At 41.9% G+C, this 25681-nt stretch overlaps 1 protein-coding gene across 2 annotated transcripts; it reads left to right on the top strand.

Annotated features, from left to right (window-relative positions):
• Positions 1 to 11554: 11554 nt before the first annotated feature.
• On the top strand, positions 11555 to 25681 carry arhgef33 (Rho guanine nucleotide exchange factor (GEF) 33). 2 transcript variants are annotated; one of them, XM_046358383.1, is made up of 15 exons: positions 11555 to 11696; positions 12561 to 12604; positions 16284 to 16448; positions 16761 to 16882; positions 16989 to 17122; positions 17351 to 17473; positions 17648 to 17774; positions 19586 to 19718; positions 20290 to 20397; positions 20744 to 20836; positions 21353 to 21537; positions 21688 to 21783; positions 21873 to 22686; positions 22932 to 23068; positions 23475 to 25681. In XM_046358383.1, exons 1-15 carry the CDS (start codon positions 11675 to 11677, stop codon positions 23590 to 23592), a joined length of 2421 nt encoding a protein of 806 aa, XP_046214339.1. In that variant the 5' UTR covers positions 11555 to 11674; the 3' UTR covers positions 23593 to 25681. The 2 variants fall into 2 exon arrangements, with proteins under 2 accessions (XP_046214339.1, XP_046214340.1); XM_046358384.1 differs by having other exon boundaries at positions 21894 to 22686; positions 23475 to 25680.

The following is a 25681-nucleotide window of genomic DNA, read 5'->3' as shown; positions in this document are numbered from 1 at the left end:
GTTTCTTTTCCGTTGAAAATTGTATAACTTTAGAGTTGCCATGGTAACATAACGTTTAGGGAAGTGCAGAGAGCAACAAAATCAGCTGGACCAGCACGAAAAAAGAGTGTAAGATATAGTCATGTTTGAACGAGCAACACATCCCAAATGTGTAGACTGTCTTGACAGCCAGACAGCCAGCTAAAGTTAGCAAGCCAGCTAATGACTCAACATTAAGTAAATTGTCAAAGCATCACAAAAATGTCAGGTGAGTTGCTAGCCAAGTAAAACTCCACGGTGTACTTGACGGTCAGTTGATGTGAAGTACATCCTGGAGTTAGGTTTTACTGGCTAGTTAGCTATCTAGCTACCACAGGAGGTTGGTGGCACCTTAATTGGGGAGGATGGGATCGTGGTAATGGCTGTAGCAGAATAAGTGGAATTGTATCAAATACATCAACCACATGGTTTGATGCCATTCCATTCACTCTGTTCCTTATAATGTCATTATTAATGAAGTGTTTTTCCTGCAGAGAAGAAATTAAAGGCCACAGAAAGCAAAGGTACAGACCAGACTTCACAGACCATCCTATGTATATCCTAAATATTGTACATTTTTGTGCTTTAGGCTAACTATTATCCTATGTATCAGCTTATGTTTTGAACTACACTCATATATTTCATTTCAGAGGAACGCAGTTTGAAAGTATCCTATATTTTCCAGAATAGTGACAGATATGGGAAATCCTCATATCATATTGACAGAGTAACATAATATTTTTGATTTGAACTGTTAGAACCACATGTTATAACCAGCTACATTGTGGGATGTCATCACCAGAAGGTGAGTGCTGCAGGTCCACAGAGGAATTTGTGGTGAGGAGTGGCATAGGCAAACATGATTTCAGGGGGGTACTCTGCTGTGAGTGGACAGTGCTCCCTCTATTCCATATGGAAGGTAGAGGGACTCTAGAGCATCCCTCTGGGGCAATGTATGAAGGGGACTTTAAAGACAACATGTACCACGGCACTGGGACATGCAGATTCCCTGATGGGACCAAATATTGCAACAGCAAGAACAGGTAAACCCATGACTTTAGCATGTTCACTTCTTCCTGTCATATGTAGATATAGGCTAGTAGTGAATGTTAGGCTAGGCCTATGGCTAACTATAGCTCTATTTGTTGTTTTTGTCTAGGTTGGAGGGTGATGGGAAGTTCACAGATTCTCTGGGACTTGTTTGGACTGGAGGCATTCACAACAAGGCAGCTCCTGGCTTGAAACTTAAACTCCACATGTACCCATGACATGATGTGAGATAACATAACTCTAATTTGTCATTTATTTCTTACATTTTATGAGCATTTATTGAATATACAGTTAGTCGGAAGTTTACATAATAATATATAATAATATATATATATATATACACTTAGGTTGGAGTCATTAAACCTTGTTTTTCAACCACTCCACAAATTTCTTGTTAACAAACTATAGTTTTGTCAAGTCGGTTGGGACATCTACTTTGTGCATGACACCATGCATGCATGACACCATACATTTTTCCAACAATTGTTAACATACAGATGATTTCACTTAAAATTCACTGTATCACAATTTCAGTGGGTCAGATGTTTACATGCACTAAGTTGACTGTGCCTTTAAACAGCTTGGAAAATTCCAGAAAATTATGTCATGGCTTTAGAAGCTTTTGATATGCTAATTGACATCATTTGAGTCAATTGGAGGTGTACCTGTGGATGCATTTCAAGGCCTACCTCCAATCTCAGTGCCTATTTGCTTGACATCATGGGAAAATCAAAAGAAATCAGCCAAGACCTCAGGAAAACAAACAATTTAAAGGCAATGCTCCCGAATACTAATTCAGTGTATGTAAACTTCTGACCCACTGGGAATGTGATGAAAGAAATAAAACTGAGTTTAAATGTATTTGGCTAAGGTGAATATAAACTTCCAACTTCAACTGTACATAACACATATTCAAAATAACAAAGTTAGACTCCAGTGAGAGGGAGATTTTAAAGGCACCTAATAAAACGGCACATACAACGTCCTTGTTCTTCCCATAAAACTCCTGCAATGAGTCTCTTCATGGTCTCTTCAAGATTTCTGCCTGTAGCAAAGACTGAAGTAGTCAGTGAGTATATGACAGTGTGGTAAACTCCTCATGGCACCATGCAATGAATGAGATATTTATCTTACTTTGAGTCACTCAGCCAAAAGTCCTCAGTAGAGGTGATGAAACACAGTCAATGTGTCTGTGTAAGCCTCAGTTAACCAATGCTACAGTATATATAACTTTTTCCACTACTGCAATCTTTTAATGATGTACTATGCATACATCTCTCCTCCATTTCCTGGTTGCTAAAATTCTAATAGTTCGCCTAGTTTTAGTATATGTGACAAAACAAGCAGTCATTGTGTGAAGAATCATTGTGCCTTCTAAACCGCTGTGAAATAACTTTTCCATAACCAAAAATATTGTATTTTCAGGTGTTTGAGACTGGTGTAAGAAACCAAAAGTAAAAGAAGCAAATACTAAACTTAAGAACGGGAAGCTTAGAAATAGTGCACACAGAGCAGATCTACCACTTCACAGACTTGCTTTCAGTGCGAATGACAGATCTATAACTCATATTTCTATGTGAATTTGGTCAGGTCGCCCAAAAAGTTATATATTGCAGCTTTAACTGTTTATAATCAGCATAGTAATCTACATCAGTGGAGGAATTCATCAATGAATGTTCTGTTTCTGGAATGCCAACAAGAATGTATTTTTACTCCCACCATTTACCATGACACAGTAAAGTGTGTGGTAGAATGTATACCAGGGTATACGGTGTCTATGCTTAATGTCTGCATCTGGTGTTAACTTTGTTTGCCTAATTCAGTTATGTGATGAATTTATCAATAACACGTGTGTTGGTTATTGTTTATTTATTTATCTGTTATTTTACCAGGTAAATTGACTGAGAACACATTCTCATTTACAGCAACGACCTGGGGAATAGTTACAGGGGAGAGGAGGGGGATGAATGAGCCAATTGTAAACTGGGGATTATTAGGTGACCGTGATGGTTTGAGGGCCAGATTGGGAATTTAGCCAGGACACCAGGGTTAACACCACTACTCTTACGATACGTGCCATGGGATCTTTTATTATTTTTATTTAACCTTTATTTAACCAGGTAGGCAAGTTGAGAACAAGTTCTCATTTACAATTGCGACCTGGCCAAGATAAAGCAAAGCAGTCCGACACATATAACAGCACAGAGTTAAACATGGAGTAAAACAAACATACAGTCAATAATACAGTAGAAAAATAAGTCTATATACAATATGAGCAAATGAGGTGAGATAAGGGAGGTAAAGACAATAAATAGGCCATGGTGGCGAAGTAAATACAATATAGCAATTAAAACACTGTAATGGTAGATTTGACAGTAGATGAGTGTGCAAAGTAGAAATACTGGGGTGCAAAGGAGCGAAATAAATAAATACAGTAGGGGAAGAGGAAGTTGTTTGGGCTATTTATAGATGGGCTATCTACAGGTGCAGTGATCTGTGAGCTGCTCTGACAGCTGGTGCTTAAAGCTAGTGAGGGAGATAAGTGTTTCCAGTTTCAGAGATTTTTGTAGTTCGTTCCAGTCATTGGCAGCAGAGAAGTGGAAGGAGAGGCGGCCAAAGGGGGAATTGGCTTTGGGGGTGACAAGTGAGATATACTCATGTACCTGCTGGAGCTCGTGCTACGGGTGGGTGCTGCTATGGTGACCAGCGAGCAGAGATAAGGCGGGACTTTACCTAGCAGGGTCTTGTAGATGACCTGGAGCCAGTGGGTTTGGCGACGAGTATGAAGCGAGGGACAACCAATGAGAGCGTACAGGTCGCAGTGGTGGGTAGTATATGGGGCTTTGGTGACAAAACGGATGGCACTGTGATAGACTGCATCCAATTTGTTGAGTAGGGTGTTGGAGGCTATTTTGTAAATTACATCTCCAAAGTCGAGGATCGGTAAGATTAAGGTTATGTAAGTAAGTAAGTAAGGTTATGCCTATAAGTGTCTTCAGTAAATCATCAAACATCTGCTGAGAGAGCATAGATAACTTTGTTTCCTTTTATTTTGGAGTTTGGAGTTAAATTGTTTACCCCGCTGACAAAGCAAGAATAGGTCAGAGCAGCACTGCCCCTTGTCAATTTGCTGTTCCAGGCTATAGCCTAATGATATAAGGCAGGCTGGGCCTTTCTCAGAGAAAGAGGACTGGACATGACTTTGCCTACGCTTTAGTTCACGGATGTTGGTCCTTCCCCCTTTCAGCTAGCTTGGAGTGCCCGGGACTGTTGATATGGGTGTGGAGGGGAGGGCCGGGGGTGGTTTGTGGTTGGAGGGGTGGGAGGTAGCATGGCACATGTACTGCATCACCCATCCATCGTATCAGATCGGAGGAGAACATGCCCATACCTCCATACGCTTATCAGGGTGAGCGAGAACAGCACTCCACAAACACACAAAGAATGAGAACATTGTTCACAGGAAGGCCTTGATTTGTGGGAATAGTGTGACCTTCATTGAAACACGCATCTCTTGTTGAGTGTCTGAACTAGCTTTTCATCCCCAGTGGTCCTGTGCTGCAGCCTTCCAAGCACAAGGCAAGAACTTGTGACACTGGTAACAAGGCTATGTTACATAAGGAGGGGCAACACACACAACTCCCTGATTTCTTGGAAAACAACCAGCTAGCACATTTGGTTCCTTGGAAGTTGTGGGAACGTATGTTTTTGGTTTCACACAATTCCATTTTATTGATATCCTGGAAATTGTAAATATCCCAGATCTTCCACGGCCTGCATACTCACCAGACATGTCACCCATAGAGCGTGTTTTGGATGCTCTGGATCGACGTGGACAACAGCATTTTCCAGTTCCTGCCAATATCCAGCAACTACGCACAGCCATTGAAGATGAGTGGGACAACATTCCACAGGCCACAATGAACAGCCTGATCAACTCCATGCGAAGGAGATGTGTTGCGCTGCATAATGCAAATGATGGTCACACCAGATACTGACTGGTTGTCTAATCCATGCCGTTAACTTTTGACCAAAAGTATGTGGACACCACCTTGTAGAACATCTCATTCCAAAATCATGGGCATTAATATAGAGATGTTTCCCCTCTTTGCTGCTACAACAGCCTCCACTCTTCTGGGAAGGCCTTCCACTAGATGTTGGAAGATCTGTATTCCAATTCATCCCGAAGGTGTTCGATGGAGTTGAGGTCAGGGCTCTGTGCAAGCCAGTCAAGTTCTTCCACACCAATCTCGACAAACCATTTCTGTATGGACCTCGCTTTGTGCACGGGGGCATTGTCATGCTGAAACAGGAAAGGGCCTTTCCCAGACTTTTGCCACAAAGTTGGAAGCACAGGATCGTCTAGAATGTCATTGTATGCTGTAGCGTTAAGATTTCCCTTCACTGGAACTAAGGGGCCTAGTTCCAGACCATTATTCCTACTTCCACCAAACTTTACAGTTGGCACTATGCATTTGGGCAGGTAGCGTTCTCCTGGCATCCGCCAAACCCAGATTCGTCTGTTGGACTGCCAGATGGGGAAGTGCGATTCATCACTGCAGAGAATGCGTTTCCACTGTTCCAGAGTCCAGCTTTACACCACTTCAACCGACACTTGGCATTGAGCATGGCGATCTTAGGTTTGTGTGAGGCAGCTTGGCAATGGAAACCCATTTCGTGAAGCTCCCGATGAACAGTTCTTGTGCTAACTTCCAGTGCTTCCAGAGGCAATTTGGAACTTGGTAGTGTAGCAAACGTTTACAGACGGTTATACACTTCAGCACTCGGCGGTTCTGATTTGTGAGCTTGTGTGGCCTACCCAGTGGCGATTTTTGCATGTAAGTCTTGGTGTGGCAAACAAACAAAAACAATTGGGGGATGCATGCCTGCAAAGCCACTACACAACACTAAACAATACATTAATTGCACTATAACGGTGGCAAACGGTTCCCACAAACTGTTAGGGCCTACATAAAGCTGTCCCAACAGCAGATTACCACTGCTACACCTGGCTATCAGCGGAGCCTTGTCTGGCAGCATAACAGTTCATTCAGCCTCATTTACTGCCTTTAAAAATATATAGCTGATATGGCTGGCTTGCTTAAACAAATGTGGTTTCTACTGACAATTGAGATGTAGTTATGGCACAAGGAGACGACAAGCGGATAAGAGGCAATCTGTAATTTTGATTAGGACATTAATGAGAGAGCTAGGACGGACGTAGTCAATATAACTATTTGTTCAGCACTTTTGAAATGTACAGCGACATAATTCAGAACATGGGCCGTTCTTACAGTGTACTCCCTGTACACCAAGTCAGAACCGTAGGATAAATAAAGGGGCCATATAAGTAGACAATGAAAGCTTTTTCAATATTTGATTATTACATTTTTCTTAAACAGGTTATAGGCTACATGTAAGAGGGGAAATTTACCAAATTATTAGGGTGAGGCAGCTTCCTACACAACATACATACACTTAGTATTACTTTCTTAGCTACAGTATACACATCTCCCTGGCATATTACATAATTTATGCAGCAGTATACAAGACATTTATAGTCTCACCTCGTGCTGTGCTCACTTGAACAGGAAGGTGGCGCGGCGATCCTTCGTGGGAAAATTTTGTCATCAAATTCTGGTATTCTCTGGATTTATGGTGCTTTCAAGACAACTGGAAACTAAGAAACAAATGAGGTTGAATCGTGATGACGTCAGTGATCTTCAGGTCGTAGCTCTAGAAAGAGGCCCGAGTTCCTGGCCTACAATTCTGAGTTTGATGACCGTTCAGAACGTATTTTCCCAGTTGGAGCTATTTTTTCCCAGAGTTCCCAGTTGTCTTGAAATCACTGAAGTCAGATATCCCAGTTCCGAGTTAACAGTTATTTGAGCTCAGCAGAAATCATGCAGTCTGGATTGACAGCGTGGCCAATGTTTATAATTTTAAGCTTGGAAAAGAGACCCTTAAACCCATAAGAGAGACCACACACCCACTCCACGGAATAGCAGGCTATTCATGATGGCTTTGCAATGCTTACAGTTAGCCACTGATTCCTTCCAAACCACTCATTGTTGAATTTGCGATTTCTAACTTGTTGTGTAATGTTTGTGTCCAATGGCCGATGAGCACCGATACGTTTTATCTATAATTTCTCTTCATTATTTCTCTTCATATGACAAGGATTAAAAATAATTTGCCAGTAGATTGTCAACTTGATTCATGATGATGACTGCTAAGATTTTGAAAGTATGATGTTGACAAGATCAGTCCATGGATGGGTACTTCTAATGTAACTCTATTTTTTTTATTTTTTTATTTTACCGTTATTTTACTAGGCAAGTCAATAAAGAACAAATTCTTATTTTCAATAGAGCTCTACCCTTAGATTTGGAGGTGACGAAGTGTCCCCATGAGTGAAAGAACACTGAGCCAATCACGGTGCAACTAGAGAACATTACCAACCCCTGCGTATTTTCCGCTGGCTGCCCCACCACCACAGAAAGCACTGAGCTAGGCTGAAACACTTGTATTTTGGAGCTGCCTTACTCAAGAAAGCAAAAAAGAGACCATGTTTGTATGCAGCTTTATTAACTCAAAAATATTTATTTTTTACATTGTTTGCAAACTGATATGTGACACGTATTAATGCCAAAATAACATGCAATACAGGCAATTTATATGTATTTTCTTGCTAAAAATGTTGGACTCAAAACAGGTGGCCGGGAAAGCTCTAGCAGGGCAGAAATGTTATGAACTGTCATGTTGGAAAGGTGGTATCCTATGACGGTGCCACATTGAGAGGCATTGAGCTCTTCAGTAAGGCCATTCTACTGCAAATGTTTGTCTATGGAGATTGCATGGCTTGGTGCTCGATTGTATACACCTGTCAGCAACTGGTGTGGCTGAAATAGCTGAATCCACTATTTTGAAGGGGTGTCCACATACTTCTGAATATATAGTGTATCTGTGACCAACAGATGCATATCTGTTTTCCCAGTGATGTGACATCCATAGATCAGGGCAGCGTTTCATGAGCTTGGTTTGGTAAACCTTGGATTAGGGCCTAATGAATTTATTTCAATTGACTGATTTCCCTATATGAACTGTAAACTCAGTAAAATCTTTGAAATTGTTTCATGTTGCATTTATATTTTTGTTCAACGTATATGCTTTTAAATAACATTCGTAAAATGTTCTCTGAACATTATTAAAAATGTATTGTGGTTTTAATGGAATGTTTTCTTAAAAACTTCTTATGGATAGGGGGCAGTATTCGGAAGTTTGGATGAATGAGGTGCCCAAAGTAAACTGCCTGTTACTCAGGCCCAGAAGCTAAGATATGCATATAATTGGTAGTATTGGATAAAAAACATTCTAGTTTCCAAAAACTGTTAAAATAATGTCTGTGAGTATAACATTGCTGATATAGCAGGCGAAAACCCGAGGAAAATCCATCCGGGAAGTTTTTTGTTGTTGAACTCATTATAATGGCTGTCTATGGCAATATCAATGGAATACCTCCCAGTTTGCAGTTTCTAGGGCTTCCAGTTAATGTCAACGGTCTTTAGAAAGAGTTTCAGGCTTGTTTTTCTGAAATATTAGCTAGAATATGTAGTTTCTCTAGGTGGCTCCCATTTTGGCTGTAGTGTTGTCGCGCGCTTCAGTGAGGGCGTGCACTTTGTTATTTATCTCCGGTAATGAACATACTATTCTCTGTCTTAAATTTGATAATTTATTTAAATATTAGGGTACCAGAGGATTGATTAGAAACGTTGTTTGTGTAGGGGGTGCATACTGGTGGCAGAGAAGTCAGGCGCAGGAGAGCAAAAACTGACCACCGTACACAGAACAATAAATCAATAGGTAAACAAAACCCGGTATGCACCAGCATAACTTGCACAAGCTCTACAATAAACAATTCCGGACAAGGACATGGGGGGAAACAGAGGGTTAAACACACAACATGTAATGATGGAATTGAAACCAGATGTGTGGGAAGACAAGACAAAACAAATGGAAAATTAAAGGTTGATCAGCGATGGTTAGAAAACCGGTGACGTCGACCTGCTGAACGCCGCCCGAACAAGGAGAGGGACTGACTTCGGTAGAAGTCGTGACAGTTTGACTTGTTTGGACAAAGTTTATTGGTAACTTTCGGGATTCATTTGTATGCATTTTGAATGAGGCAAACTGGTGGATTACTGAGTCAAGCGCGCCAACTAAACTGACTTTTTTGGGATGTAAAGAGGGACTTTATCGAACAAAAGGACCATTTGTTATGTAGCTGGGACCCTTGTGATTGCAACCAGAGGAAGATCTTCAAAGGTAAGTGATTTATTTTATCGCTATTTCTGACTTTCGTGACGCCTCTGCTTAGTTGGAAAATGTTTTATGCTTTTGTATGCGGGGTGCTGTCCTCAGATAATCACATGGTGTGATTTCGCCGTAAAGCCTTTTTGAAATCTCACAAAGCGGCTGCTGCTAACAAGAAGTTAAGCTTTTAAACAATGTAAGACACTTGTGTTTTCATGAATGTTTAATAATACGAATTTTGAATTTCGCGCTCTACAATTTCACCGGATGTTGTCGTGGTGGGGCGCTAGCGGCACACCTATCCCAAAGATTAACGTTCTCTGAACAATTTGAGAACATGACTTTAAATAAGACCATGAGGAAACCTGTAGGAAACGTTCTCATATCAAATCAAACCTTATTTGCCACATGCACCGAATACAACTGTAACGGCTCTTGTTGGGAGAAGGAGACCTAGGTGCAGCGTGGTAGGCGTACATCGTATTTTTATTGACGACACCAAGCAAAATAACAAAGACAAAAAACAAAAGCACACAGTTATGTCAGGCAGAAACACTAAATAGAAAACAATATCCCACAAAACCCAAAAGGAAAATGACAACTTATATATGATCCCCAATCAGAGACAACGATAGACAACTGCCTCTGATTGGGAACCACACTGGCCAAAAAACAAAGGAATAGAAAACATAGACTTTCCCACCCATGTCACACCCTGACCTACCTAAACATAGAGAATAATAAGGATCTCTAAGGTCAGGGCGTGACAACAACAAGTGTAGACTTTACCGTGAAACGCTTACTTACAATCCCTTAACCAACAGTACAGTTATCCTGAAGTACTGAAATTCCCACAGAAGAACGTTGTTTCTTAACGTTCTCTGAACTATTTGAGAACATTCCCAATGTCAAACCAGTTGAAGAATGTTCCTAGAACATTACTAAAATTACATTTTGGGGAAAATGTTTTGGAAAACATTCTGTTAAAGTAATGAAATACCAAGCTTTTTTTGTTTGTTCCTTAAATGTTCCTTAAATGTGCTGAGAATGTGCGAAAGCCACGCAACTATCCTGCATTCACTGAAAGTTATGGGAAGGTTGTATGCACAACCTCAGCAAGCTCTAAGAAACATATGGTTCTCAGAACGTTATGTGCTAGCTGGGCAGCCAGCTGAGATTGGAATGATTGGTGTCAACTCCTGGACAGTAGCACAGGAGCCATATTAATGTACTTGTATATCTGAAATGACAGCTAAATGATACAAGTACTGTAAGAGACCAAATATGGATGTAAATGTATTCATCCAAGATCACCCCTCATGTGGGCCTCCAACAAGTCACAGGCTCACTTGAATATGACCGAATGTGGAATGCATTGTTGCAATGGCCAAGAGTGGCATGTGCTCCTACCTTGGCATGGTGTTCTCTTCAGAGTAAGATAACATCAGCCAAGCGTGACCCACCATGAATTCAACATTCAGAGAAATGGGAGTGTGAGATCTGAGAAACTGTGCCCGCTGGCATCACATAGTCACAGTGACTCACATAACACTGACGAATAATAACCTTACCAGCTACAGTAGAAACGTTCACCCAACTAGCAAAACTGACACAAATGACACACTCATGATTTACACAACGTTGGGGAATTGAGAATCCTTGTGTGTGTGTATGAGTGACTCATAAACACAAACACATATATGTGCAAATACACTACAACATCACATGCAGTAGGCCTACTCAATTGCAAGCATAACACACAACACACATTGAAGCACATCATGTATCATTGTTTCAAACAACAACATGTACACAGTCTTTAAATAAACTTGGCCAAATAATTGTATGGAATTACAGAGCCATATCCTGACTACCTATTGCATGTCACTGTCCTGAGCAGAACAAATCTTGTCACAGCTATGTTTTAGTTATCTTCCCTACAAAATGTGACTTTCAGGGTAAGGGGAAATCGAATCAGCTGTCCAATTTTCTCCTCATGAAGGACTGTCAAAAGCCCTCTAGCTCTATCCCTCTCTTTCTTCTCTCTCTCTCTCTCTCTCTCTCTCTCTCTCTCTCTCTCTCTCTCTCTCTCTCTCTCTCTCTCTCTCTCTCTCTCTCTCTCTCTCTCTCTCTCTGCTGGACCTCTCCCGCCATCATTCCACAAGGGCCCTTTTTGTGTGGAGGATCATCAGACTCATGGTTTAGAGCGACGGATCGCAGGCCAGTGTTCAGGAGGAGGACAGAAAATACTACACAACCCTGTTTGTTGACTAGGCAAGTGGGCACTGGAACCATGGAAAACGGCAAGTCAGATGGTAAATTCTGCTTCTATAACCAAGATGTCACCTACGTTACAGGTATCACCAATATGGTTGATGGTTCTGTTTTTCTGATTTGGCGGTAGTCACAAAGTTCAGAGAGAAGCTACAGTAAAACACTGTTGTTGATAAATATCTTTGGTGTGCTCTGAGTAACAATTATTGTTGTATGTCTTTTGAACTAGTTACTTGGCCAACTTAACAGTTTTTATGAAGAAAGTTGTTGATGGACAGTTATTGCAACAGTTGGTACCATATGGTTCTCAGAACATGCTATCTGGGTACTGACTCTTAAGTATGATACAACCATTGGAAAGACTTACATTTTACTTGTACATTGGTTGTCGTGAATTTTTATCTACAGTGTTCTTCTTTCACGAGCTTTGCAGTATTACTGCTCAGAATATGTCATTCCAGCACAAGCTCAAATGCATAATGCATGACAAGCAGACATTTAAAATGACCTTCGCGATGCTGCTCGTAGTTTGGACATTTGGTATTTGAACAGAAACAGACTCTTAATACAGTAGGGTATTTCCATTATGGCACAACTGTTTTATTGTCTTATGACACAGAGCCTTTTCTACCTTGCCAATTCATGTAGCATTTCAGTGTTTGGGTAACTTGTAATGGTTTTACTGGAACATGATTTACTGTGCATAGGCTGAATAAAGAGACGTTGTGTTGAACATCCCACATGACTACATTATTTGCCTTTGTCACAGTCTATTCTCATATGTATCCCCAAAGAATGGTTTGTGTTTGAGTAACTGAGGATGATCTCCATAGTGGTGTGTGAGTGACAGGGAGCTACTGTAAGTCCATAACGATGTGTGATTAACTGATGTTCTTGACTCCTAGAACAAGACCAGGAAATGGAGGAGGCCAACCTGGAGATTGCTCAGGTAACCCGCTCTATAGTCACCCCCCTTGCAAGAGACACTGCTGCCTATGAGGAGTATGTAGGATCAACACTACATTGTATTGTTTGTATATGGGTGTATTTAATATTTGTGTGACTGCCCTTGTCTATCAGTATTGTGTTACTTGTTATGTTTTGTGTTTTCTGTGGACCCCAGGAAGAGTAGCTGCTGCTTCTGCAAAAGCTAATGGGGATCTGAATAAACACTGCCAGAGAAACAGAAATAGCTTTGACTATGGCTTGTCTCTAATCTTTATATGTACAGTACCAGTTAAAAGTTTGCACACACCTACTCATTCAAGAGTTTCTCTTTATTTTTTACTATTTTCTATATGGTAGAATAATAGTGAAGACATCAAAACTATGAAATAACACATGTGGAATCATGTAGTAACCAAAGAAGTGTTATTTTATATTTGAGATTCATCAAATAGCCACCCTTTGCCTTGATGACAGCTTGCACACTCTTGGCATTCTCTCAACCAGATTAATGAGGTAGTCACCTGGAATGCATTTTAATTAACAAGTGTGCCTTGTTAAAAGTTAATTTGTGAAATGTCTTTCCTTTTTAATGCGTTTCAGTTGTGTTGTGACAAGGTAGGGTTGGTATACAGAAGATAGCCCTATTTGGTAACATACCAAGTCCATATTATGGCAAGAACAGCTCAAATAAGCAAAGAGAAATGACAGTCCATCATTACTTTAACACGTGATGGTCAGTCAATCTGGAAAATGACTTTAAGACATGAAGGTCTTAAAGTAAGTTTCTTCAAGTGCAGTTGCAAAGACCATCAAGCACTGTGATGAAACTGGCCCTCATGAGGACTGCCACAAGAGAGGAAGACCCAGAGTTACTGCAGAGGATAAGTTCATTAGAGTTAACTACAACTCAGTTTGCAGCCCAAATAAATGCTTCCCAACATCAACTGTTCAGAGGAAACTGTGTAAATCAGGCCTTCATGATCGAACTGCTGCAAAGAAACCACTACTAAAGGACACCAGTAAGAAAAACAGTTTAGGCCAAGAAACACAGACTTGTTTAGGCCAAGAAACATGAGCAACGGATATTAGATGGTGGAAATATGTCCTTTGGTCTGATGAGTTCATAATCACCCGATCTCAACCCAATTGAGATGGTTTGAGATGAGTTGGACCACAGAGTGAAGGAAAAGCAACTAAAAAGTGTTCAGCACATGTGGGAACCCCTTCAAGACTGTTGGAAAATAATTCCTCATAAAGCTGGTTGAGAGAATGCCAAGAGTGTACAAAGCTGTCATCAAGGCAAAGGGTGTCTACTTTGAAGAACCTAAAATATAACACTTTTTTGGTTACTACATGATTCCATATGTGTCCTTTCATAGTTTTGATGTCTACACTATTATTCTACAATGTAGAAAATAGTCCAAATAAAGAAAAACCCTTGAATGAGTAGGTGAGTCCAAAATGTTGACTTGTACTATATATCAATGGACTAGTATACAGTATGTTCTAACACCGTGCTACATACATATCAAATATTGTAACAGTACAGTTAGGATCACCACTTTATTTTAAGAATGTGAAAAATATTAGAATAATAGAAGAGAGAATGATTTATTTCAGGATTTATTTATTTCATCACATTCCCAGTGGGTCAGAAGTTTACATACTCTCAATTAGTATTTGGTAGCATTGCCTTTAAATTGTTTAACTTGGGTAAAATTTTTCAGGTAGCCTTCCACAAGCTTCCCACAATAAGTTGGGGGAATTTTGGCCCATTCCTCCTCACAGAGCTGGTGTAACTGAGTCAGGTTTGAAGGCCTCCTTGCTTGCACACACTTATTCAGTTCTGCACACAAATTTTCTAAAGGATTGAGGTCAGGGCTTTGTGATGGCCACTCCAATACCTTGACTTTGTTGTCCTTAAGCCATTTTGCCACAACAAGTGTGCTTGGGGTCATTGTCCATTTGGAAGACCCATTTGCAACCAAGATTTAACTTCCTAACTGAGGTCTTGAGATGTTGCTTCGATATATCCACATAATTTTACTCCTCATGATACCATCTTTTTTGTGAAGTGGACCAGACCCTCCTGCAGCAAAGCACCCCCACAACATGATGCTGCCACCCCCGTGCTTCACGGTTGGGATGGTGTTCTTCGGCTTGCAAGCCTCCACAATTTCTTTCCTGAGGCCTTGGCTGATTTCTTTTGATTTTTCCCATGATGTCAAGCAAAGATGCACTGAGTTTGAAAGTAGGCCTTGAAATACATCCACAGGTACACCTCCAATTGACTTTAATGATGTCAATTAGCCTATCAGAAGCTTCTAAAGCGATGACATAATTTCCAAGCAGTTTAAAGTCTTAGTGTTTGTAAACTTCTGACCCACTGGAATTGTGATACAGTGAATAATAAGTGAAGTAATCTGATTATAAACAATTGTTGGAAAAATTACTTGTGTCATGCACAAAGTAGATGTCCTAACCGACTTGCCAAAACTATAGTTTGTTAACAATAACTTTGTGGAGTGGTTGAAAAACAAGTTTTAATGACTCCAACCTAAGTGTAAACTTCCGACTTCAACTGATGTGTTATGTATGTACTGCTACGCAGTCTAAAGTAGTGAGCAGAGACAAGGTATTGTACACTTATAAGATCTGTACATCTGTAAAGAAGGGTAGCAGCCGTATTGAATCTGCAGCCTGATGACTTTCACATGATTGATCCACAGACTAGAAGAGAGGAGGGAGAGGAGAGTACATGAGAGGGGTGAAGGAGAGAGGAGGAGAGGAGTGAAGAGGAGATGAGAGGAGTGTAGATGAGTGGAAAGGAGAGGAAAGGAGAGTAGAGGCGCAAAGGGGGAGGAGTGAAGAGGACTAAAGTGGAGAGGAGAGAAGAGGAGTGAGGACGGAAGGAGAGGAACTGAGAGGGGCAGGCAGCAGCCTGAATCCCTGTCTGTTCACATGAGCTGATTCACTTATCTCTGCAGCCTAAATTCAATAAATCTCCACATCCTAAGAACGGCCGCTACACTAGAGACAGAAAAAAGCTTGCCTCTAACGAGAGGGCAAAAAGGAGAAATTGGGACACTCTCCAAACAACAGCCCAATAATGAAGATAAAGAGAATAATGTGACTCAGTGGAGAGCCTTGTTGGAAACAAACCCTGTGCCAAAATGAGCTGTGACCTCGCTGACCTCTGAAAGGGTAACTGCTGGGCCACACATGGCTGCAGTGAGAGATTCACAGACACTACACTACAGGACAGGAAGCTGCTGGTGAGGACTGCATGGGGAGAGCAGCGATCTCCAAGATGTTCAAATGACACAGAAATGTTCAAATAGGCTCACCGTCAATCTCCGTTAACTCTCAACTCCCGTTTCTTTTCTCCTTTTCTGTCCTGGTTCTCTGACATCTTATACCCCAGCACCCTCACCCTCACCCATCTTTTTTTATCTCCTTTCCCCATCTTCCTTCTCTTAACCTTCCTTTTCCCCTCTATCTTTTCCTTGTCAAAACAGCTGCTCATTTCTCCAAGTAATTTATTCACCCCCACATACAGAACCAATGTAGTTACAGTGTGTTCTGAACATTCTGGAGACATTAGTAAGGTCACAAACAACCATCGATGTAGTAACTGTTGTTACATCCTAACCTCTGACCCCTAACCTCTGGTGTTCCAGCTGCAGGCCTTGGTGGTGGAGCTGCGTACGGGGCTGCAGGGAGTGTTACAGGACGTGTCTGTGCTGCAGCAGAGGGGCAGAGGTCTGGAGGAGAGGGCTCAGGGCCAGCAGAGCGAAGTGGATGACAGGATCATGGGAATCAGGAACTCTCTCAACACATTTAAGGTACCCCACTTCCCACATGACTTGAACAAACCTCACTGATATTTGATACGAAATATGTGCCTGTTTGTCATTCTTCTCATACTATCAAATCAAATGTTATTGGTCACACACATATTTAGCATATTTTATTGCGGGTGTGGCGAAACGCTTGTAAAGTCATCTACGGTGGACTACAGTCAAACCAGTAACCGTCTCTAGCAATTCTAGCAGGATGCCTAAGTATTACAGTATGTTACTCTGTGGCACATGTATTGTGAACGTAGCTTTATATTGTAGTGATGGGATTGTGCTGTGTGTCGTGGTTGTGTTCAGGAGGACCTGAGCGGTGCTTTATCCCAGATCAAAGAGGTTACCAGCAGACAGAAAGAGCTACAGAAAGGCCTGGAGCTCCTCCAATCAGAGACCGGCAGAGAGATCCTGTCCGTTCAACAGAGGTACGTGACACTGACACACGTTACATGCATGAACATTCACAGACACACACTGCATCATCACCTGACATGAACTCACCACTCTGTTACTTCCCCTTGGTTTTGTCAGGAAAAGCTCCAAAGGGGACTGCATTGGGGAGGGCCATGGGTGTCTCTCCAACCAGACAGAGCTCAATGTCATCCAGCATTACTTTGCCAGCCTGCCCAGCTGCTCTCCACAGATGAGCACAGCCTCCACACAGAGTGAGTTATGCCTCTGAGGGACAGACATTCATAACCGGTCCTGTATGTGTCATTGATTATACTGACTAGCTGGTCCTTAAAGACCTGTTCATGAAAGTCATTAAACGTACTTGCCTCAACTGACTCAAATACCTGGGGGCTGTATAGGGATGTTTACAGCACATGAAAGACAGTGGAATCGACTGGCAAATGCTTGTGTTTGCTCCATGTGTGTACTGTGTGGTGCAGCCTCTAACTCAGAGCAGGACGCAGCCAGTGGCCAGCCCCAGAGAGCTCAGTCTCAGTCTCCAGTGTGGAGAGAAAGGAAAGAGAGCCGAGACGATACGGATGCACAGAGCGTCCCAGAGAACGGTGAGTGACATCCCCGGTGACGTTACACACGTTAACATACCTACGTTAAATGATTTAGCAGTCAATAGACAAATTCCCATTTAATACTGTAGGTCACAGCGGTGTAAAAAGTATGTGAGTGTGGTGCTTCTTTTTCACTTTGTGTGTGTGTGTTTGTGTGTGTTTGTGTGTCAGGTAAGAGGCAGGTTGCTGCCCTGGAGCTGTTGGAGTCAGAAAGGGTCTATGTGTCATACCTGTCTCTACTGCTGAAAGCCAACATCACCTTCAACAGCTCAGAGGCCCTCCACACCAAAGACAAACGGTACTGTACCACTGATGGGTATTATTTACACATTTGACATAAGATCAGGTAGCAACACTGTCTGAACTGTTTTGTTCAAGTTCAAAACAGCAGAGCCACCAGACCGGTTTTACATATGTTCGAGCTTCATAAGAGCCAATTAACCTCTACGGGATCGCCACTCCCCCCACGGGACGGTTGAGCTAACGCGCGCTAATGTAATTAGCATGAGTTTGTAAGTAACAAGAACATTTCCCAGGACATAGACATATCTGATACGGGCAAAAAGCTTAACTTCTTGTTAATCTAACTGCACCAATCTAACTGTCCAATTTACAGTAGCTATTACAGTGAAATAATACCATGCTATTGTTTGAGGAGAGTGCACAGATATGAACTTGAAAATGTATCAATAAACCAATTAGGCACATTGGGGCAGACTTGATACAACATTTTGAATGGTTCATTGCAATGGTTCATTGGATCAGTCTAAATCTAATTTGTGTCTAAACTGGAATAATATTTGTGGCCTTTCTCTTGCATTTCAAAGATGATGTATCTTTGTGTTGTCTTTTACCAGATCTAATGTGTTATATTCTCCTACATTAATTTCACATTTCCACAAACTTCAAAATGTTTCCTTTCAAATGGTATCAAGAATATGCATATCCTTACTTCAGGTCCTGAGCTACAGGCAGTTCAATTTGGGTGTCATTTTAGGTGAAAATGGAAAAAAGCGTTCGATCCTTAAGAGGTTTTAATAGTGCACTATGAATTCAGATTTGGGGATTAGGGTTTAATAGTTCACTATGACTCATGAAAGCAGAGGAAGTTATAACTGTTTTCTCAACATTGACCTTGGTTCGGTTCATAAATATAAAAGATTACCCTCGTCTTTGGCACACAGACAAGCACTCATTGACACAGGGGCTTAAACAGGAGATACCGATCTAATTACAGTCAGAAGGAGGACATTATAAAAGCGAGGAAAGGAAATTAATCTATTGAATAACAGCCATTCAGGCAAGCAGAGGCTTTTTAAAGGACTCCACAGAGATCTGACTTAATGTAATCCCTGTTTATATGGAGTTCACAGAGACATCATTTTCAACTTTCAGAGAGCTCTCCCCTAGTTACTGTATACTCAACTTTTTCCCTTTCCCTCATTAATAACCTCTGACCTTTGGAGTGTGTCTCTTCATCTGGTTAATCTCACTTAACACCAGTAAGAGCAATGAGTCATAATGTTTTTTTGGTGAAACTGTTGTCTTTCTGCTCACTGATGTGTGTGAGATCATGTATTTGTTTGTAAGTATTGGGGGAGTGCCCGGTGGCAGGGAGTCTGTCACTCACAGTTCAACCATGAATACAACAAAAGATAAATTACTGCTACTATTAGCATGCTATGACTGTTACTAACACTGCTATTACAACAAAAACATTGGTCCATTTACCTCAGTAATCTGTCTACTAACACCATAATATTTGAATGCATCTTTAAATTCCATAATTTCAACTCTGTCCTCTCCTTTGTCTCTTTGTGTAGTTATCCATATCTTTTTCCCTCTCTTTCATCCATCCATTCTCATTCTCCAGTTCTGTTTGTGCCTTTGTCAGCCACCACTTCCTGGGCTGTGTGTATTTCCACTCTGTTTTCCCACATCAATGTTGGCCTCTCTCCTTCTCAACACTCTCTCCGTTACCGTAGAATATAACTGGCCTCCTGTCTTTTAAACCGCTCCCTAGATGGCTGTATGTTGCTCTGTTCTGTACCGCTCTCCTTGCAGTGTAATGTGATGTGTGTTATATCAATCTCCTCTTTCTCTCTCCAGGCCGTTCCCCAGTTCTCTACGCTTCCTCATCCAGCAACACCTGGAGCTTCTCCACACCCTGCAGGAGAGGGTCCTCAAGTGCCAGTGGCAGGGCATCATGGGAGATGTATTCATGAGGCTCACCAGCAAAGAGGTACAAACCTTTCATAGACACAAATGACCCATGAAGTCATGGCTAGGGGCCCTGAGTTTTCCTAACCTGACCCGGAGAAACTCAGGGCTATAGTTATGGTGTCACAGGCTGCCTGCCAACTACACAACCCCTCACATAACTACATAACCCCTCATATAACTACATAACCCCTAACATACAGTATCCATCCTATTAGGTGATAATTGTATTAGGACCAATGTGTGTTTAAGTGGGTGGGACTGATTGAAAGAGGGAAATTAGTTAAATGGTTGGATTAGGAGTTAGGGGCCCCAGATGAGACTCTCCAGGGGGAAGGTTGTGACTCAGTGCCTCTTCTCACCAGTCACAGTGTCACATGTGGAGCACTTCAAATTTATCACAAGACCACATGTGATACCCGGGAGAGATGTGGGGATTTGGGGGGGGGGGGGGGGTATATTGTACTGCTCTGTTTATGTTCCTGGTCATTTATCTGCCTGTCTAGACTCTAGACTGTAACACTATCTACTGAGTTTCAATGACTGACTGTCTGTCTGACTGTCTCTAATTCTCCATCTTGCCGGTATTCTAGAGTGATTTCCTGGATTTCTACGTGTCGTATCTTAAGGAGCTGCCTGAATGTCTGTCTGTGGTCAGCATGTTGACCACCACCTCACTAAAAGCTGCCGGCCTGTTTGAGGTAAATTAGGAACACTGAACAACCAGGCAGTGTTGACCACAACCACCGCAGAGAGCTACCCGCACAGAGCTACCCGCACAGAGCTACCCGCAGATTAGTCTCAATAGTGCAGTTATCCAGAAGGAAAGGGTTACTTCAGGAAATTGTTGAGTAAATCTCTTTCAATTAACAAAGAGCACATGACAAGTAGACCGGAGTGAAGTTTATTATGACTTAGTTTTATGACATTATACTCACACAGCCTTTATTACAGGATAACCTTTCCAGACAATTGATTTCACATGATTTCTGTGGAGACTTAAGTCAACTGACTGTCTCCTCTCTGATTGACTGTCTGATGTTCCAGGGTGACATCATGGGGGACGAGACACACCCCTCTCTCCACACTCTGCTCCTCCAGCCAGTACAGAGGATCCCTGAGTACCTTCTGCTGCTGCAGGTTAGGCTCTTTCCCCTCCATGACACTCTGATACATACATCCAGTACACCACCAACCCAACCTAGGTATTTATAAAAGAGCGGACTTCACCATCAGAGTATCTTAAATCAGAGTGGTGATAATGTTTTGTGGACAGACTAGGTAAACTTAAATGGTACCGTAGATCTGTCTTTATATTATTGGGCACCGATAGTTAACGAGCAGCAACAGTTCTGGTGCTTAGGTTTTTCGTCACTGGTTATTTAGACAAATCACGATTTTACAGGAGTTAGCATTCAGCCCATAGACTTGCAAAGAGAGAGGGTGGTGGTCCTTGTTCCAGTTCTACTTCTCATTCTAGCAGCTCTTCATCTCTTATCTTAACAGGCATGGACCCAGAACTTCATCAAACATCTCACCAATTACGCAAGACTTTTGTTCTGTGTTAACTGAGATTAGAGCGGTGACTGTATGAACTGGTTAGTGCTTGGTTCACATGAGTCAGTAGCGTCCCTGTGTGGTCTGGTTTGGTTTCAGACCCTGTTGAAGCAGACGGATGCAGAGCACCCTGACTACTACCTGCTGCTGCTGTGCATCCAGCAGTTCAGTGCCTTCACTGCCCAGTACGCCCACCTACTGCAGCACAACCAAGAGCTGCTCCTGCACAACCGCAAGGAGCTCAAGAGGTCAGCATCTGATCCAGGCTCAGATTTGGTGTTTTGGTAAGCGTGTGCACATGGGGAACAGGGTACAGATTAACGGGTCTGAGGACAGTGAACTGTGATGGTATATTTCAGACATTCTGCTGTGAATGTGACCATATAAAGAAGAAGCTCCTTACGGGGCTAAATATAGTTATTTTCTTGTTGCAGGTCAACTATGAAGCAGTTCTTCAAAAACGTGGACTGTGGTAACGTTATGCAAGCCAATGAGATGGGTTCTCCTTACCCCAGCAGCAATGCAATACTGTAAGTTCGTTCTGACTACACTCAGACATTCATATTACCAGTCAGTCATGCATTTCTTCATGCACTAACTCCGTCTGTCCCACTGACAGCCTCCCCCTCTCCCCTCACAGAGAGCATGCCAACCAGGTGAAACGCAGCAAGCAGAGGCTCCTGGAGCAGATCCAGTCTAGACGCTTTCAGGACTGGGAGAGCGAGGCCCACCACTCTGACTCTGCCATCCCGTTTTTCTCCCCTGACACCGACCCTCGCCTCAAACCCCCATGCCTGCAGAGCATTCCTGAGATCGGGTCATCAGAGCGGCTGCCCGGCAAACGGCTGCCCCCAGGCTCAGCCATGGCCGATGCCCTGGGGGAGTTCCTTCTCCCTGGGGATGCCCCGGGCTTGGAGGGGCTGTATGAGGACACAAACTCATCTCTTCACAACATGTCCATGTTTGACCAATGCTCCAGTGCTTCCTCTGACTCTAGCATCGACATTGCCTTTGTGCGCTACCCCAAGAGCCACCAGGCCATCCGTGAGGTCTACAACAGGGGCAGCCGGGAGAGTGGGTACAAGCAGCTGCCTGGTCGGGGGTGCGTGTCTCCAGATGAGGCCGGAATGATGCGAGTTCACCACCACCGCCCCCTGCAGGCCGATCAGCGTAAGAGCAAGTCCCTGAACGGGTTGCAGCTGGACAGCACTGTGAGTGGGGATAGTGGCCCCGGACATCTCTCTGGCCACCTAAGGGGCCACGGGGCCCACCAACACACCAAGCTGGAGAGGCAGTCCAGTAATAAATATCACCCACGCAGCAGCAAGAGCCAGAGCAGCAACAACAGCCCCATCAGCCCCCCGCAGCAAAAGGCAGAGCCAGAGAGACAGATAGGAGTCACTGAAGAGGAGCTACATAACCACCACAACAAGGTGTGCATCAGGGAGTGGATGGGTGAAGGCCACAGTTATCAAGCAATGAGGTTGAGTTTATGAGGCGCCCTAAGGTTATTGTTTATTTTTTTCGATGGAATTGAGGGCTGATCAGCCATAGACTAGAATGTGAGAGTACCATGGCCTGCTGGGAGGTTTGAGTGTTTCAGTTTGGGGGCCATTTGTGATATTATTCATTACAGATCACTGAGTGTATTTACAACAAATGTTACTCCTTTACGTAGGACTCTGGGAGCCTACCCTGGGGGGAGGAGCCAAGATGGAAGGCTGAGGGGAATAACCACACCCCCTTCAGTGAGAGGAGCCGGAAACAGGAGAAGGGAGGTTTCAGGAGCTCCTTCAAGAAGCTCTTCAAGAAAAAGTAATATATGCTGGAAATGCTGACCAAAAACAGAACATTATTGGCAGTATCAAATTCAGAAAGCCAACATCATCCTACACTTTATTTGACAATGTCAGTAAAAAATATTTAAAAACGACTAACAAATTATCCACTCACCACTAAACCATTTTCCATTTGGTGTTTACGTAGAAAAATGTATTTGTATGCCACAAATAAGGTTTGAAAGCTTTAATATAATTTTTGAAGTTTTGATCGTGCTGTGAACATCTCTCCTCTTGTATCAAGGGCACTTTACAGCACCATTCATTGACAGGGGCTAGGAAGAAACAATACTTGTCAAATACATGCTGGAATTACTCCAGTAATGCTGTACGTTGTATCCAGTAGCAGCGCAGTAACCTCATATATATACTGTGTCCTCTAGGTCGGGTGGAGGAGAGAAAGACAAGGACAAAGAGAAGCCAGAAAGCCAGAACTCCAGTGAGGCAGGCAATACCCCAGGAGTCGCCCACCTAGGAATCGACCGTGGGACTGCTGTGTGAAGTGTGACTAGAACCGCACTACAAATTAAGTGGTCTGAGAAAGGCTTCAAATAGGTGCCTTGATAACGCACACACACTTCTAAGCTAAATGACAGGCTATATAGACACACATACACTGCAATGCAATATGAAACATGCTGGAAAAGCAGATCAGACTGACATACTTCTTTCCTATATAGCTACTGTAAAAATACTGTATAGGTTATATACGGTTATATACAATACTGTAAAAGTATTTGTTTTTGAATTAGTACTAGTTTTTCCATTTTAGAGGTCTCCTCAATATCCATGGAGATAATATATTTTGTATAATACTGTATACTCATGAACTGCAATAATGTAGGTAAAGATCTATAATTTGCCATCAAGATGATTGGAATAAATATCTCCCCCTCAAACCAAAATAAAATGTTGATTTTTAATGTGAAGTTATTTTTTATATTTTTTATAAATGAAATTGTGACAAGACAATTAAACAACATAAGAAAAGTCCACGTTGTAATCAATAGTCGCTATACCACATGTTAACCAACCAATAACGTATTTCTGAAAAACTCACAAATCATATTGCCTGCTTAGCAATTACTTCCCTTTGAAAAATATAGGTACTTATCTACAATGCTTGCAAACCATAAAATGTGAAACAGATTCAACATTTCCATCATATTTCTGTACGACAGACAACAAACAGCCTTCAGTTCCTTCTTTTAATGTGTTAACCAGTTTCAGAAATCTGTTACACATTTGAAACAAAATATAGGCAATTATACAGTATGTAAAACCAACCGATTTTATTTTACAGTATATACATGTAATAATGTGCATTGCAATATGAAAATGATAATGCAGCATAAAGGAAGTTAGTTTGTCCATAATCATTACACATGTTTACTGTGTAAATTTAAACCAACATGAATTTTGTAGTGTTTGAACTTGTTTCCTTCTACACAACTCGTTTCCTTTTGTTCTAACACGAGGTAGAGACACCCAACAAATTTTGGCCATAAATTGAGAACACATTTTGGCATGACATAAAAACATGTAACATTCCTATTTTTCAAACATCTTCACTGAGCCCTACAGTAAGGAATGTTTAGTTCTGGCCATTTGACTATAGTGTATATGATCGATATTGACATTGAGAATTACAACATGATGAAACCCTGGTGATTAAAACAACAGCATCACTGGAGCCTGTTTTGGTATTTCACCTTTGACATTTCACCCTCCACGATCTCAAAGTATTTCAAAACAAGTTCAGTGAGTGTTCTAAAATAACTTGACTTATCTAATGTAACCCCCGTGTCACAGCTTGTGAGAACATATGCATGTTTAAGTTTACACACACACATACAGTTACATACAACGTCACATTTCTTTTTTTAAATATCTTTTTGTGCAGATTTTAACACCAGTGATTCCACAGTATTAAAAAAGCATACAACTAAGCTTAGAAGTAAGCCTGCAATTAAAACCGTTTGAAATGAATGTTCACCTCATAGAGTTACAAGTGGAAGCTAAGAATGAAACTGTAGATCTCCCATTAGACATTTCTCAAAGCAAACCAGAAAGGAAGTTCCCACATTTGGGCTGACGATGCGTGCAGAATGACATTACCAGTATAGTGGTACTTCCTTGTTGCTCAGACTTAGCCAAACCTCAGAGAGGGGGCTTCAAATCCTGTCCCTGATCACATGATCAAAAAACAGGAAGTCCTTTTTAGTGCTCAAACTGTCCCGCCCCCCCGCACCACCCCGTAAAATCTTTATAACTGTACAGAATACCTATGCACACGTATCTACATGACCAGTCTTTAGTGTACAACCCCAGAGTAGCCAGGGTACCTTTCTGCAAAAAAATACTACATTTATATTTACAACAATTAAATACAGGTCAATTAAGCACTTGTGTGGTGTGAGCTGAGATGCTAGCAGTGGTTGAAATCATATAGAAGTCATCCAGGTGTTTGTTACCTGCCACAATAAATAAAGGTGTTAAAGGAAGTAAAAGGCCATTTGGAAGCGGACGCTTGAAGGATCTGTCTTCTGTGAAGCTAAAGCAGTAGTGTCTATAGTCTGTCTATAGTGTG

This window comes from Oncorhynchus gorbuscha, linkage group LG08 (genome assembly GCF_021184085.1).
Source record: "Oncorhynchus gorbuscha isolate QuinsamMale2020 ecotype Even-year linkage group LG08, OgorEven_v1.0, whole genome shotgun sequence".
Classification (NCBI taxonomy): Eukaryota; Metazoa; Chordata; class Actinopteri; order Salmoniformes; family Salmonidae; genus Oncorhynchus; species Oncorhynchus gorbuscha.
This window is presented reverse-complemented; position numbering and strand designations above follow the sequence as displayed.

Bases quoted from the DNA above. Each gene is read 5' to 3' on its own strand.
- arhgef33 (XM_046358383.1), top strand. From the start codon at position 11,675: ATGGAAAACGGCAAGTCAGATG. The intron at 11,697-12,560 runs GTAAATTCTGCT...CTTGACTCCTAG, and splicing joins GGAAAACGGCAAGTCAGATG to AACAAGACCAGGAAATGGAG. The intron at 16,449-16,760 runs GTACCCCACTTC...GGTTGTGTTCAG, and splicing joins ACTCTCTCAACACATTTAAG to GAGGACCTGAGCGGTGCTTT.